General features: G+C 50.7%; 1 protein-coding gene across 7 annotated transcripts in view; it reads left to right on the top strand.

The window, feature by feature from the left end:
• The window catches only part of WFDC1 (WAP four-disulfide core domain 1), a 63,417-nt gene that overhangs the window by 31,443 nt on the left and 18,937 nt on the right, over window positions 1-13,037 (top strand). For 2 of the 7 annotated variants that reach the window (XM_059877383.1, XM_024978896.2), the window contains exon 2: window positions 2,932-3,136. In XM_059877383.1, coding sequence (XP_059733366.1) covers window positions 2,999-3,136 — 138 coding nt within the window. In that variant the 5' untranslated portion in view covers window positions 2,932-2,998. Of the gene's footprint in view, window positions 1-2,652; window positions 2,783-2,853; window positions 3,137-13,037 lie in introns of those variants that run through there. The other 5 variants (XM_059877384.1, XM_002694744.7, XM_010814390.2 and 2 more) reach the window with 4 other exon arrangements.

Consider the following 13,037-nt stretch of genomic DNA (forward strand, 5'->3'; position numbering starts at 1 on the left):
TCTTGAGAGTCCCTTGGACTGCAAGGAGTCCAACCAGTCCATCCTGAAGGAAATCAGTCCTGAATATTCATTGGAAGGACTGATGCTGAAGCTGAAACTCCAATACTTTGGCCACCTGATGCGAAGAACTGACTCATTTGAAAAGACCCTGATACCGGGAAAGATTGAAGGCAGGAGGAGAAGGGGACGACAAAGGATGAGATGGTTAGATGGCATTACCAACTTGATGGACATGAGTTTGAATAAACTCTGGGAGTTGGTGATAGACAGGGAGGCCTCGTATGCTGCAGTCCATGAGGTTGCAAAGAGTCAGACACGACTGAGCAACTGAACTGAACAATTTGGCAGTTTGTTCATTTCTCTGACCCTTAGTTTTCCTGTCTGTAAAATGGGGATAGTAAGAGTACTGACCTAACATAATTTTGATAGATTAAATGAGTGAATATTTTTAAAGCACTCCACTGTATGTCTGAGACTCAGTCTCCTTATGTGTAAAATGGGATGATAATAGCTATTTAATAGAGTTGTGATAGGTTAAATGAATTTTTTTTTTATGCACTTGAAACTGTGCCTGGCACCAAAAAGTACCATCAAAGTGTTTTTTAAAAACACTGATTAATATCTGACTCCTCCACTTGTTAAGCCCTGTAAAAGCAGGGGCTAGGCCTGGTTTTACTCTCGCCAGTCTGGCACATAGTAGGTGTTCAAATGTTGGAACAAATTGAATGTTCTCTGTTCTTACTTTTTATGTTTCTGTGTTTCTTTCTGCTGGAAGTCACTCACACTTTAGTATAAAGTATGAATTTAATACCCCCTGTCCCTTTTCTTACTTATTTGCCGGATTGGTTCACTGTGGAAGAAATGTTCTGCCTTTTAGGGGAAGGAATCACTGCCTTGGTGATCTGGTGGGGAAGCTTATGGGGGTTGGAAGGGCAGGATTTCCTCCTAGACCCTGTAACCATGGGCCATATCCTTTGCTCCTTAGAGAGCATGCACTTGCGCCCTCTGCATTTTTAAGGGAGCTATTTTCCTGTCTTTCTGGAGGAGGAAAGTGGTTGGCGGTGGCTGTCAGACCCTTGCTGGCAGGCCTCTCCAGCTGGCCCCTGGCAGCAGAGGAGATGAAAGGCCTCGCCAGCTCCAAGGCTTTCCCAGAGGAAACCTCGCCCACAGTTCTGCAGGAAGTCACACTCCGGCTTGATGAGTCCCAGGAGGGCAGCCCACTAAGCTCAGGATCACGTCCAGGTCTCCAGAGCTCAGATCAGCCAGGAGGACCTCCGCCACTTGGAACATAAAGTTCTGAGGCTTGGCAGGAATAGGGGAGGAGCCGCCCGCCCTGACATCCTGAGGGGCCCCCTCGGCCCCAGCTGGGAGCATCCAGGCTGGCTGTCAGGCCAGGACCCTGCCTCACCCTGATCAAAGGAAAGCACTGCGTTCCCGGGGGGATTTGTACCATGTTTATTTCTCGTCTCAGAGCCCTTTCTCCTTCCACACGAAACCCACAGGGCCACCGTGTTCCCAGAATAGTCGCCCTTGTGGTAAAGGCTTGGGGAAGAGCATTTTCACAAGTTAACAATCGCAAGACATTAACTGATGGGCACTGCTTGGCATCCTGGTTCCCCGTGGCCTGAATCCAGCTGAGGAATTGATAGCTCAGTTGAAGAACATTTATTGAGCACCTGTTGTATGCCAGGCCCTGGGAGATGTCCTGAGGGGATGCCTGAGAGGTCAGCCATGAAGGGGGGCTTTGGGAAACATGCCTGACTTTTGGGACCATCTCTTCATCTGTAGATGCCCTTGTGGAGTTGTCATGATGATGAGTTACTCTGTGCATCCGGCCAGTGCCTCCTGGGTGCTGATGCAGCCTGGCATTGTGCAGGGCACCGGGTACATTCAATAAGAGAGATGCGGGGACTTGACCTTGAGAGCCTACATCCCACTCCAGGGTGTAGGAACTTCCCACTGTCACTGATGAGTGACCACAAACTCCATGTCTCAGATGAGAGAATTGAGGAGCAGTCAGCACCCCACAGACCGAGGCTGAGCAGGGACCCGGCCCAGGGGCATCTAAGCCCAGAACTGCCCCTGGTGGCGTCACAGTGATCAGACAGGGCCGGTGTGGAGCCCCAGCCCTGCCACCACTGCCTGACCTCAGCCAAGTGTCGTACCTCTACTTCTGCATCTGTAAAATGGACATCGTAGCAATGCCTGTCTTGGGGTTGCTGAGAAGAGGTGATAGAGTACGAAGTTTGTGAAATATGGAGTTGTGTATAAAACACACACAAGCTGACATTTATAGCACCGTTAGGATGTCCGTGAAGTGCTTTACTTGCACAAATGCACAGAACTCTCCCAAGAGACCCATGACGTATGAGTAACAGTCCACATGCCCACACTGGAGAGGAGGTTTCCAGGGTTCAAGGGCACTCTCCCCTCAGCCATGTGCTCCGCTGGGCCCCGTTCAGCAACAAGTCTTACAAAGAAGTTTTGTGGGCAGAAGAGTTTGTCAGACCAGCCTCGAGTTTGGACAGAGTAGCAGCCAGAAGCCCCCAACCCATCCCCTGTGTGCCCACCCCCACCCGGCCCCAGCCAGCCCCCAAAGCCAGCACCTCTTCTGGGGAGGGGACTGCCCAGCCTGCAAGGAAGTGCTCATTATCCCTGTGTGACAGGGCCACTCCCAGCCACGTCTCCAAGCAGCGTGATGCCCCCGTCTGCTGCCGCTGCCTTCTGAGCCGCCTCGGCTGCAGACGTCTGGCGGGGAGTCTCTGGGGCCAGATGGAATAGGGCAAGCTAAAAATAACCTGGCGGGCGGCCCCCACCAGGGGATGGGGGTGGGGGCCTGGGTTGGGCGCGGACACATGATCCCAGGGACCTGGCCAAGTGGAGCCGAGAAACTCTCCAGCAGCCCGAGCTCGCTTCTGCTCCCCATTCTAGGACCCACCGGCTGGAGCACCCCTCTCCTCTGACCATCCAGGAAGAAACACCTCGAACCAGCTGCAGTATGGGCAGTGGCCGGAGAAAGGTCAGCTGGACTCTGTGCTTCCTGCTTCTGCTGCTCCTTGAAGCCACTTCCACCAAGAACCTCTGGAAGCGGGCATTGCCCTCGAGGCTGGCGGAGAGGGCCCGTGTAAGTGCCCAGGTAGGGGGGTGCTGGGGGCCGGGGGGGGGCCCACATGCGGGCAGGCCAGGGCAGGCGTCTTTATCTGAATCATGCCAAAGTCGGGTGGGCAGGCAGACGGACCTCACAGCCCTCAAAAGGCTCCGTGCCTGGAAATAGGGAAGCCAGGGGCCCCTAAAAACACACGGGGGGACAGCAATGGGCTTTCCTTATCCAAGGTTACTTTCTCCTGACAAACAGCACCTAATTTAAGAGTCCAAGGACTTAAAACTGAGTGTTGTTTCTCAGCAATCAATAACCAAATGTCGATAGGATGCAATTATGCTTCCGTGTGCTTCCTGACTGACTCAGTAAACACTTGGTGGAAACTGCTCTGGGCCAGGCTCAGTGTGTGGTCCTTCGGGTACAACACAGAGACAGCCAGCAGCTCCTGCCCTTAAGGATGGCCTCATTGAATAGGGTGAGCGGCTGGGTAACATGTGACAGCCATACAGAGGGATGGCACACCATGACCAGAGGTGAGAAGCATGGGCCTTGCAGCCCTGAGTTTGGATCTGTACTCTTGCTCACAGGCTGTGTGACTTCAGGTAAGTTGTTTGACATCTCTGAGCACCAGTGATCTCATCTGAGAAAGACTGTGCATTCCTTTCAGTTTGTTCAAACAAATAGGCAGTTAGATGGCCACTGTTTACCCAGGTTGCCCTAGACTGTAAGGATGCCAACTTGTATCCCCAAGCCTTGGGAGTGTTACCCCCACAGGCCTGGGGTTGCAGAGAATGAATGAGAAGCTAAAGGGAAATGTATCCAAGCACATCTGATTTTCCTGTGTAGGTCTGTGGGTATACCGGCGTCATCGTTCCAACAGCATTTGTAGCTCTGTGTCTTTGTATCCCACGTTGGTAATTCTCCCACTATTTCACACTCTATTTTTATTCTGTTTGTTATATTGATCTGTGATCAGTGATCTTTGATGTGACTATTGTGAAATGATTGCGACTCACTGAAGGCTCAGAGGACAGTTAGCATTTCTCAGCAATGGGGCATTTTTGTGATTAATGTGTGTACATTGTGTGTTTTTTAGATGTAATGCTGTTACACACTTAATATGCTGTGGCATAATGTAAACGTAACTTGTAGGCGTGCTGGGAAACCAAAACATTGATGGAATTGGCTTTACTGTGGTGGTCTGAGACCACACCCACAGGATCTCTGATGTCGTATCTGCCGACAAGCGTTGAGAAGGTAAATAATGCAGGAAAGGGACTAGGAGAGAGACTAAGGCTGGGGGAGGATGTCATTTTAGGTTCCCTGCCCCAAAAGGGAGCACAGAGGCATAGAAGGTTCAGGAAGATCTACTAACACTCTCAGCCTAAGGGTGAAGAGTGAATGACTCCATATCCATCAAACACAGCACATACTGAGTGGTCCGTGTGATGTGGTGACTTCCGCTCAAATAGTTATGAAATTGGTTGCTGTTTGGCTCCCCAGTGGGAATGTAGGTTCTTCACAGTAGGGCCTTATTCTGTCTCCCTCAGTGCAGTGTTCTTGGTGCCTTGCCAGGTGCCTGCCATGAAGAAGGCATCCCATACATCCTTGTGGGTAAATTATGGGCAAATACAAAGGAAGGCCAGAAGAATATGTACAGCTCTGTGCCAGGGGAGTCAGGGAAGGTTTTCCACTGTTGGGGGTATTCAACCCAGGGCTTTGAAGGATGAATAGGAGTTTTCCAGGCAGAGAAGAGGGAAAAGGGAATGTTTAATGATGCCAGGCATGGTACGATGTATGAAGCTGTACTGAGGCTAATCTCAGCCTCCAGGGCTCACACTTTTACAGGTCAGGCAGGAGGCCATGTGGGTGTATAAAAGCGTAGTAGCAAGTGAAATGATGGTAGGTGTTTGGAGGGAGGAGAGTCAACCCTTGTCAGATTGGGCTCTCCTGTGCTCTTCACTGGCCCAGCAGGCCGATTTAGGCCACAAAGTATCTAGTTCTCTGGTTCTAGGACCACAGAAAAAATTTCTGGTACATCACCTGGTCTCATTTCCACCTTGACCCAGAGCATCACAGGAGCCAATGCCATGACATCTCACAAGGAGGAATGAGGAGGCTGGGAAGATTGGGGGCAGTGTGCACTGGGGTGGGGGAAGTCTCTAAGAACACATGCCTGGCTGGGCTTCGGGAACCAAATTACTTAGCCACTGTTTATCAGAATGTAGGTGCTTTGAGTGTGTACTCACTGGATTGAAACTCTCCCCTGTTGTCAACAGATATCTGCTTCCCTCCCCAGCTCCAGGGCACAGAAGAGATTTGTGCCAAGAATGTACCTTGGAGAGAGCCCCTGGGGAAAGACAGGCTGTTGACTGGTGACTCAATGGGTAGGGAGACTGAGCAGGGCACCAGGCCCAGGAATTTATCTCAGTGACATCTCTAATGAGCTGTGCAGTCTTGGGCTGCTCGCTGCCCCTCTCTGGGCCTCACGTCATTACTTGGGAAATGGAAGGCAGAGGATAAGATGACCTCCAGGACCCTTTCAGTTCTGATTCTAATTTCCATGCAAATGTCCATCAGGGAATTTAGGAATGATAGGAAGCAGCCCCTGCATATTCAGGGGCCAGACTTCCCACGTGGCCCCCACTGCCCCACCTAAGCTGGGTCGGCTCTTCAGCTGTGGCTTCTGGGGCAGGTCGGGGCGAGGGAGGCGGGCCTCCAGGTGTATGTGGAGCCCGCTCGCGCCGCTCCAGAGTTAAACAGAGCCCTTATTAAAAACTAGGCCGCATAAACTTGTGTGATTTACCTGAAAAAGAAAGGGAGTCCTCCTGATCAGAAGCATATTGCTTCCTAGTTATCTTGCTACATCTTAACCACGCTCCCTGCTCTCAAGATTATTTGTGTCTGTAGCACCTATGAGGTAGAAATACCATCCATCAGGAGCTTTTACACATCTCTTCTCCACTCCTCATTCAGCAGTCTCACACTGGTGGCTTAAAATCAGCCCCGGTGGGAGTATTTACACTGTGGAAACTGGCAGTAGACTGTATGTGGAGACCTGGGTGTTAAACCTGGACCAGTGTGGCTGCCAGCATCCTGCATCCTGGCTCCTCCCCTTCCTGAAGCCCCGCCCCTTGGCAGAGTGGGCAGAGTGGGCAGAGTGGGTCCGGGGAATTTCCTGGACACTATGCATTTTCCTACTCTAGACACAGTGCCAGAGAGGAAGACAGGGGAGGCCCTTTCGGAGGCTCGTAAGAAGAAGGCTTGTCCTGTGTGAGCCTCCGTTGCCTTGCCTGCAGCCTGGGAGACAGCGGTGCTGCTTTGCAGTCCAGAGGAAAGACCACAGGAGCCTCCAGCTCAGGTCCTGGCAGGGGAATACCACTCTCTATGCACTAATGAAAATAAAGACAGAGCCAGATATTTACGAGGCTAGATAAGACGGAATAGGCCAGGGAGTGGAATGTTTATCAATAGCCCAGGAGCCTTTCTGGGATGCTCAGGGTCTGCTCGGTGGAGCTGGTGTTTTGAGCTTTGCTTGCCTGGCATTTGGTGAAAGTCATAAGAACAATCCTTCCTACGTGTCAGGCCAGGTGTTCACCCTGCGTTCTATCTCAGGATCGTCTGAGCAGATCCCCCAGATGGGACTCACTGTAGCCGCCATGGCGGCCTGGTGGCCTGATGATCTCTATGTGTCACTGTGGCTATAGGTCTGTTTAGTCTCCTCAGCTCCCATCCGGGGCAACTGGAAATGGAGACAGAACTCTAGTCATGGTAACCAAAGCAGAAACAGCCCAGGTGTCCACAAGCTCAGAAAGGATCGACAAAATGGGGTCCATCCACCCAGTGAAACATTATTCAGCCATAAAAAAGAATGACGTACCGGGACATGCTCCAGCATGGATGAAACCTGGAAACCTTATGCTCAGTGATACATGCCAGTCAGGGGACTCCCCTGGTGGTCCAGTGGTTAAGACTTCGCCTTCCAGTGCAAGAGGGTGTGGGTTCCATCCCTGGTCAGGGAGCTAAGATCTCACATGCCTCATGGCCAAAAAAACCAAAAGATAAAACAGAAAAAATATTGTAACAAATTCAATAAAGACTTTAAAAACGGTCTAGATCAAAAAAAGATGCCAGTCAGAAAATACCACATAGCCTGTGACCTATTGATATTTATGAAATGTCCAGAAAAGGCAACTTCATAGGGACAGAAAGTAAATTAGAGGTGGCCAGGGGCTGGGGCTGGGGTAGGGATTAGGAAGTACTGCTTACTGAGAATAGAATTTTTTCAGAAACTAACATAGTTATAAGTTAACTATACTTAAAAGTATACTTCAACTAAAAAAAGAAAAGAATGATGTAAACCTTTTAGAAATATAGAGGTAAGTGGTTGCACAGTATTGTGAATTTAGCGCTACAGAATTGTGCACTTCAAAATGGTGTAAGTGGCAAATGTTACGTTGTATGCATCTTACGATGATAATTTTAAAAAAAAAAATGGGAACCTGAGGGATTCCCTGGCAGTCCGGTGGTTAGGACTTGGCACTTTCACTGGTCGAGGAACTAAGATCTTGGAAGCTGTGCAATGTGGCCAAAAAACAAACAAAACCCCTCAAATACCTAAGGTACTTCTTAGGGATTCTGTGAAGGTCTCCTGGCCAGGTTTGTCTTAGTTTCGTGGTTCCTCCTCAGAGGAGCCTTCCCTGGTCCCGGAGTCCCCTGTTTATGTCTCCCTTACAAGTTTTCTTAATTTCTCAACTTCTCCTTCATAACATTTAGCTCGCATATTATCATCTGCATGATTTCTTTTTTTTTATTCTGGCTTTGTTTCATTTCTCATTACTTGCTTGCACAGACAAACAAAAGGAAAGCGATTTGCTTGCTTCCTCTGTGTGATGTTGGTGGTGTCCGTCGCTTGTCCCGGAGCTGAGCCATGTGAAGGTAGGGTGGGTGTTTTCTGGTTCAGGTTAGCTCTCCTTGCATTCACCCAGTGCCTGGCACATAGTAGGCCTGAGAGCTATGAATTTACCATGAAGTGAATGAATTGCACTAAAAATTACATTTCTAGAGCATAAGAGAAGGGGTGGAAAGTTCTAGAAGACTCTCAGGTACCCAGCAGGGCTCAGTGAACACACCAGCTGGAGGACTTGGCCGAGTTTGCGGCCCTGCTCTGGACGTGCCCTGAGATGGCTTGTCCTGGGGTGAGATCCCGGGTTTCTGACCTCCCAGAGGAAGTCCTGTGAGCCTCACACCAGACTCTGCTCCCGGAGCCCGGGTGTCAGGAAATGGCATTCAGCGCACACTGAACTCTCATCCCACCATTCCAGGGAGAGACGTATTTTTAGATCTTTGACGTCCAAATTCCAGAGGAAGAGCAAGTAAAGCTTGGAGGAAAATTGGCTTTCTTCCTGCACCCAGCAAACCAGTCCATCCTGGGATGCATTTTTATTGGTCAGGCCATTAAGTCTCTGGAACATTCCAAAGAAGGGTAACGCTCTCGCGGGGATCAGAGCGTCGGGGGCGGGTTGTGTGTGGAGGGAGGGATGTGGTAAACTGGGGCAGCTCTGGAGACTGGATTCTTTCTCCTTAAATGGAGATGGTTTCAGTTTTTCCCCCAATTATAAAAACAATGATGTTGACTGTGCAAGACATTCAGACAATACAGAAAGTCACGAATAAGTAAAAATGGTCTAAATTCTCCAGAACGCAAGCTCTGTTGATATCTTGGTATATGTGTGTGTGCCTAGACTTTTTCATGAAGTGCTTATACTCAGCACACGTTGTTTTTTTTAACGATATTTTGCTCATGTTGTTTAAATTTTTTTTATTGAGATGAAGTTCACACACTGTAAAGTCAGCCACATAAGAGCGAACCATTCAGTGGCATTTGGTGCATTTGCAATGTTGCACAACCACCACTTTTTTCTAGTTCGAAAGTATTTCCATCACCCCAAAAGGAAGCCCCTCCTTTTGAGGGGCTGCTCCCCACTCCCCTCTGCATCCCCGCTGCCTGGCAACCACCAATCTGCTTCCTGTCTACAAAAATTTCCCTGTTTTGGACATTTCGTACAAATATCATATTTGTATGTGGAATTTGTGTCTGGCTTATCATTCATGTTGTTTTGTACCTTGCATTTTTCATCAAATGATGTAAGGTGAATGGCTTCCCCAGTGGCTCAGCAGTAAAGAATCCACCTGCAATGCAGGAGACACAGGAGATGCTGGTCTCATCCCTGGGTCAGGAAGATCCCCTGGGAAAGAAATGGCAATCCACTCCAGTTTTCTTGCCTGGAAAATCCCATGGACAGAGGAGCCTGGTGGGCTACAGCATATGGGGTTACAAAGAGTCAGACACAACTGAGTGACTGAGCACGCACTTATGGTGAATATGTTAATATGATGGATCCGTGTTCTCTCTTCAAAGACTTCTGTGGTGTTCCAGCGGATTCGCCATTATATATTTATCCAGCCTCCTTTGGTTGGACATCCAGACATGCGCTTCAGTGGACTCGTGGAATTGGGCTTCTCTCTGAAGCAGTCCAGAATTGATTTTTCCCTACCCGATTCCTGAAGGAATCGGCAAAAGAATGGCTTTGCAAATATACAGAGGCTTCCAAAAATATCCCCCCAAGGAATGAAGAAAAGAATAGCTACCAAATCAAAACCTTAAGGGAACCGTCTTTACCCACGCAAGGCATGCAGCGCTGGGATGTTCCCTTCCGAGCTGTACCGTAGGAACTCTGAAGCAGGCTCGCTGTGCTATCCCCTAGCAGGGATGAAAAGAAAAGATGGAGGACATGAGTTGTCTGGGTTATTTGTGAAGGATGTTGTCAGTCTGGAGTGAGCTGAGATTTGACATGCTGTTATTTTCAGCTGAGTGGCAACGGAGGGGAAGGCTGGCTAGGGCTGCAGAGAGCAGGGGCCAGGGTGAGTTCTTTCCAAAAGGTGTGCCTGGGGGAGGAAGTTACATACCTATATCCAGAGCTGGGGCTGGTCCACAGGTGGGCAGGAGGCAGGACCATATGAGAGAGGGGGACCCCAAGGCGACAAAGCAGGAGGAATCTCAGAGATTAGGAAGCAGCTCCCCAGGCCCAGGCTCCTGGGACAGGAATTTGCCAGAGTCAGACCCAGGTTTGAATCTTGCCTCTGCTGCTGGCCAGCTGTTTGACCTGGGGCAAGTGCCTTCAGTGTTTCTGGGTCTGTTTCCTCATCAGTAAAGTGGGTGAATCACAGCCATGACCTTAGAGGACTGTGCTGAGAAATCAGTGAAATTCAGTACCTGTTGACCTAGCACGGCATTGGCTCACAGTGGGAGCTTAATAAATGCCACCTGCTCTGCCGTGATTAGGAAAGCTGCTGCTGCTGCTGCTGCTAAGTCGCTTCAGTCGTGTCCGACTCTGTGCGACCCCAGAGATGGCAGCCCACTAGGCCTCCCCGTCCCTGGGATTCTCCAGGCAAGAACACCGGAGTGGGTTGCCGTTTCCTTCTCCAATGCATGAAAGTGAAAAGTGAAAGTGAAGTTGCTCAGTCGTGTCCGACTCTTCGCAACCCCATGGACTGCAGCCTACCAGGCTCTTCCGTCCATGGGATTTTCCAGGCAAAAGTACTGGAGTCGGGTGCCATTGCCTTCTCCGGATTAGGAAAGCAGACTGGCCCAAGTTCAGAGCCTGGCGCTCTCCATATGGTATATGTGCCTCTGTTTTCTCACCTCCACGGTGGGGACACAGGTAACCAGAGGGGAGCGATGGACGCCGCCTCTGGGGACCCTCAGAGAACAGTGCTGGGGCGGCTACTTCCTCTGAGGAACTCTGCCAGTCTGCCCCTGCCCCCATCCTCCTCAGAAATGACGGCATTGCTGCAGGAGGGTTTCTTGCTTAAGCGTCTACAGATCCCAGTTACTAGCAGATCTTGAACTCCTTGGAGGCAGGGACCAGCTCAGAGGTTTCTTTTGCATCTGCCTCAGCATCACGTCTAGAGCTTCATCGTGTGTGTGAGTGAATCGAGGGCGGGGAGGAGGGAGGAAGGAAGCAAGGAAGATCAACACGAAAGGAATAATAAAACCAAGGGATCAGCATTACTGATCTTACCCGCTCCCTCTGCAAACCCCTGCAGCAGGCACTTACTTCTGGGCCCATTTCGTAGGTGAGGAAACAGGCTCACAGAGGTCATTTTCCTTACACAGCTTCAGGGGTCCAAGCCAGACTCATCTGGCTCCCATGCCTGAGCTCAAATCCGTGACTGTTCGTGAGGTCACGGCCATGGCGCCATCCGCCTTGGTACACTTGAATGTGGGACACAGCTCTGAAGTTCTTGCCCCAAAGGAAGAAGAGGCTCCAAGGCGAGGGGTCTGGGGTCTTGGCAAGACTTTGGCACCGAGGCCACTGACCCCAGGTTTATATTTTGGACGCTTTACTCTGACTTTAGAAGGGAGGCATGTAATACTTGGGCTCACGACCCTTCTCTGCCTATGGCCTTGGGCAAACCTTTAATTCTCTGAGCACCAGGGACCTGCCCCCACTGGACTCACGTGACCAGAGACTATGCGGATGCCAGGGAAAAGGTGCAAAATTAAACAAACATGAAGGGACACCGCCCACTCAGGGCCCACATGCAGGCTGAACGTGCAGGAGGCTGCTTGGCACGTGGTGAACCGCCGCTCGGTGTTGCCCATCTCTGGCACACCTCCATCATCCTCATGGTCACAGTTCCCATCAACCGCAAGGAAGATGAACGGAACACGGCTCTCCGCCACGCACGGTCAGAGGTGCTGCGGACACAGGTGGGAAGAAGACAGAGTTCCGAGGAGAGCACGTTGTAGGGGAGAAAAAACGCCACATTGGTCAATGCGCAGTCCCCCCAAGGGTGACGGAGGGTTTGGAGCTACGTCAGGCAGGCTGCGGGGAACGCGGGTCGCCCGCTAAGGGCATGTAGAGCAGATACCTGCGCCGTGTCAGGGCCAGAGCTGGGCAGGCATCTTGTGCAAAGGCCCAGAGGTGAGACCTCAGAGGCGCCAGGGCACTAGCCAGGAATGAGCGAGAGGGCAGGAGGACAGGAGGGAGGCCAGAGAAGTGAAGGGGCAGGGCCGTGGGACCAGCTGGGGTCTGACCTTTAGCTGGCAGACTCTGGCCTTTAACCTTTAACCCTCTGGGGACTGGGAAGGTAATCTATTTCTTTGATTAAAGTCTGTTCTTTCTCTTCCTAATCCTTTGTTTAGGACCCTCTGTGAGCATCACCTTGCTTGACATGAAATATTTTTCAAAACATTTAATCCTTTAATCTGGGCCCCTCCGTGAAATCGGTTCTTTATCACCCAGGGCCATCTGTTGTTCAGGCCTCACCATAAATCACTTGGGCGATTTGACTTCTAAGGCGCTTATCTCTTTTGTTCTCTCCCAATTCCGAGAAGCGACATCTGAGTTTTCCTCAGAGAGCCCTGGCACATCTAAACTGGATCTCTCAATGTGCCCCCCACCCCACCCCTGTCCTGTTGGGGGCTGCCCTTAGGAAGTCACCCACCTGGGAGGCATCGGAGGTGGGGGAAAGCATGTCCCGTCTGATCTCCGGGTTCTGTTAAATTTCATAAATGAGGCTCAATGTGAAAACAGGCTGGGCGGAAAAGCCGGCAGTCCCTTGCCAGTCACACTCAGCATCCCTGCTCGCCCTCCCAGGGAGGCCAGGGCAGCTGTCACCTCTGATTAGGATTCCAGTGGCGGGGCCCCAACATGGGTCCAGGGTCGCTCATTCTGAAGAAAATGAACTGGGAGTTGTTGGCGTGGGATGATGTGTATTTCGTGTAGCTTGGAAATTATTCCTGAGGATACGGGAATTGGCGGGGTGGGGCGGCCGAGCAGGTGGTGGCAGAAAGGCTGAACCAGGGCTGGAAGACCCAAAAGGTATAAGGTTGCCCTTTTGTGTGTTTGGGCTTTGTTTCTGCCAGATG

Source organism: Bos taurus, chromosome 18 (genome assembly GCF_002263795.3).
Source record: "Bos taurus isolate L1 Dominette 01449 registration number 42190680 breed Hereford chromosome 18, ARS-UCD2.0, whole genome shotgun sequence".
Lineage (NCBI taxonomy): Eukaryota > Metazoa > Chordata > Mammalia > Artiodactyla > Bovidae > Bos > Bos taurus.